A 2,940-nucleotide genomic window follows, 5' to 3' on the forward strand; every position below is an offset into this window, starting at 1 on the left:
AACAGAGGCACTTCACTTGTACAATTCCTGAAATTATTAAAAATCTTTTGAAAACAACGTTTGATATGAAAATAGACGCATTTCAATGCTCTATTCAGTAGCAACTACTGCAGGTCTATTGCTCTAACGGTTTTCTGAGAATCAGCCATTAGTTAAGGGCGGTTTTAAAAACTGCCCTATTTTTGCACTTGACAAACTTTCAATGATCTTTATGACTTTGCTCTATGAGATTTTGAGAATTTTGTGTAAAATTTCGTTGAAATCTACCGCCCAGACTTATTTCGGAGCAAATGTACAACTTTTTGGCAGATTATTTGCCGGTACATGTTTTGGACTTTTTCAGGACGTAAAATACTTTCTCAGTTTCGCGGAGTAAAGTAATAAATCTGACTGAAAAAGTAATGAATCTGACTGAATCGATTTTGTCATGTATTAGAAAATGRCTTTTTCACTTTTTCGACAAAAGTCTCAAGGCGCGTCTTTTTTTTTTGGAATAGTTTACATAACATTTGCGTATGTAACATATGYGGAKGTAAAACTTCTCGCTTCCTTACAATAAAAATGGCACAACATTTGGACGAATTCAATTTCAAAATAAATTTACAAGCTTTTCATCTGAGATCAGAGCTGAAGATCCGCGATGAGAGGCGGCAATAAAGATGATAATGACTTTTTTCGAGSCCAGGGGATTATTTTGCGGTCAAGTTTGTTGCCACACTAGAGCAAGGCTTTCATTGCTTGAAACTAGTGAGTTTTTCGGACTTCTAAACTGTCGTCTGCGCCGAGCGAAGGTGGTAGGAAATAAGATAAACTTCGGCATGTTAAAAAAAGTGTTTTATTACTGTCCATACAGTCTATGAAAGCATGAGATAGTGGCGCAGTTATCAATCTGCACAATTATTGAATATATCACACATAGCCATCAAATAGAGTCTATAATCTAGTCAAATATAAAACTTATAAACGTAACCTTACTTGCTAAATAGATATTATAGAGCCTCACATTTTATTAATCAGTTTTCGCACACACGAATTGCGTTTGTACATCGTGTGTGCTTTTTTTGTAGTTTTTTTCGGATTTTTGCAGATTTTCACAATTCACTGATACATTATGAATCGTCGTTCCTACATTATACTCTCCTAATTTCTACGATATCACATAAATATAAATTACTTGATGATTTTTCTGGATAATTTGTTGAAATTGGTCAAAATTTAATGATAAAATGACTGAAATAAAAGAGTGCGCAAATCATCGCTTGATCAATTTCATGAATTTACGGAAATTAAATACTTGAAAGACGATATCTTTTTTAAGTACGCAGGTACATATTCATATCATTTGCATTACTATAATACATAATTATATCACGAAAGAAAATCACGGATTCGATAGAATCCTTTGAACCTAAGGTTCATCGTTCGAAATGAACTCTTTTTCAAAAGGAGCTTTTGAAAAAGTCGAATACTGTTAAAAAATAAAGGCTGTTTTTCATTAGTTTTTTTTTTTGGTTTATCGATGATTTTTTGATGAAATTCTCTTTGTACTCTGGGTGTCGAAAAGCGATTTAATGATGAGACCTTAGTTATTAAAAAAAAACAGCCTTTTTATATCAACATTAGCAAAATAAAAAAACTAAATCTAGATCACGCTGCGCTTTTTAGACGATTTCTTCCATATCTTTTATACCACTATAAAAATAGAAAAAAACAGTACGTAGGGTTATGTGAAAAATTGTTTCAGTCTCTGGTGAAATCATGGGATCGTTTCGGCTTTTACTCACTCACGCAACACTGGACGATACAACTTCTTCTTCGTGATCTCGTAGTCGGTGCTGAGTATAACGGTACTACCCCTGGTTATTTTTCTGCAACAAGAACTTTCCGTTAGTAACTGCCGATTGTGTTTGCCCATTTGGGGAAAATCTCGCCAAGATGCGAGTACTTACTTGATGAATTGAGGTAGGAAGCCCCAGCCGGCGTTGGCCTGCTTGAAAGTCAAGTAAACTTCGAAAGTCGACGGAGTCGAAGGGTCTAACTTGAGGCAGCTCATCCTTCGGCAATCCTCCTCACCCTCATAGAGAAGATGAAGCGTCATTCCTCTCACTCCGTAGCACTCGGACTCCGCCACTTCCAGCACATCTTCGGACACTCTGTGAAGCAGCCCGGTTGGCAGCAGGACTTCGCCTGCGGAAAGGTGCGTTTTCTTCGCCGAACGGATCTCTTGTTCGAGCATCTTGGCTAGGAAGTGAGCGGCTGAGTTCGATGGTTCGATCAGATGCGGCCTTGGGTCGTAATACCATTCTGGAAGAGGTTGTTTGATTGTAGAAATTGTTTTGGGGTTTGCTGCCAGAGCTTCCAGTGCTCTTTGCGGCGTTGGAGGACGTTGGCACCGCAAACGGCGGTTTTGGTACTTACTGTTTGGATTTTGGTATTCCGAATGGGCGACGCCGTTCTGAACCGGAAGAACTTCCATTTTTTTGAATAAAATTTAAAAATTCTAACACTTAATCTATATCACAATGAACGAATACGAAGCCAGAGCTTCCACTTAGCTTCTAGCAAGTGCAAGCTTGTTGCTGCACGCTTCTCTGATTTTGACTGCCGGTTTAAACAGCTGATGCCTCTTTATATAAGCTGGCCCCTACTTTGTTCCGGAAAGTTCCGAACGCAGCTTGCCGAGCCGAAGTCGCGGCTCTGATGTTCCTTTGTTCTGCGAATTGATGGGGTTTGCGGTTCAAATTGCGTTTTTTCGAGTTTTCCATTGGGGAAATGCAGGAACAAGTTCCAGATCGAAGATCCGAAGACTTCCATCCATTCTTCATCCAGAAGCCGATGCCCGAAGCCGGGCTTGCCAGATGATGCAATTCACAACAAAAATCCATAAACCGGTTTGCAAGTTGGTGTTTGTTGGCTTTGAAATATCGTACGATCCTACAG

The 2,940-nt window shown here is 38.9% G+C and overlaps 1 protein-coding gene across 2 annotated transcripts; it reads right to left on the reverse strand.

Moving 5' to 3' along the window:
• Positions 1-821: 821 nt before the first annotated feature.
• Positions 822-2,632, reverse strand: LOC109545366 (protein charybde). Of its 2 annotated transcripts, XM_019916031.2 has the most exons (3): positions 2,419-2,632; positions 1,950-2,304; positions 822-1,868 (listed from the first exon to the last, which is right to left on the reverse strand). In XM_019916031.2, exons 1-3 carry the CDS (start codon positions 2,474-2,476, stop codon positions 1,781-1,783), a joined length of 501 nt encoding a protein of 166 aa, XP_019771590.1. In that variant the 5' UTR covers positions 2,477-2,632; the 3' UTR covers positions 822-1,780. The 2 variants fall into 2 exon arrangements, with proteins under 2 accessions (XP_019771590.1, XP_019771589.2); XM_019916030.2 differs by having other exon boundaries at positions 1,950-2,629.
• Positions 2,633-2,940: the final 308 nt, after the last annotated feature.

The sequence above is a fragment of the Dendroctonus ponderosae genome, unplaced genomic scaffold (genome assembly GCF_020466585.1).
Source record: "Dendroctonus ponderosae isolate FM_Combo_2020 unplaced genomic scaffold, Dpon_F_20191213v2 Dpon_F_20191213_2, whole genome shotgun sequence".
Classification (NCBI taxonomy): domain Eukaryota; kingdom Metazoa; phylum Arthropoda; class Insecta; order Coleoptera; family Curculionidae; genus Dendroctonus; species Dendroctonus ponderosae.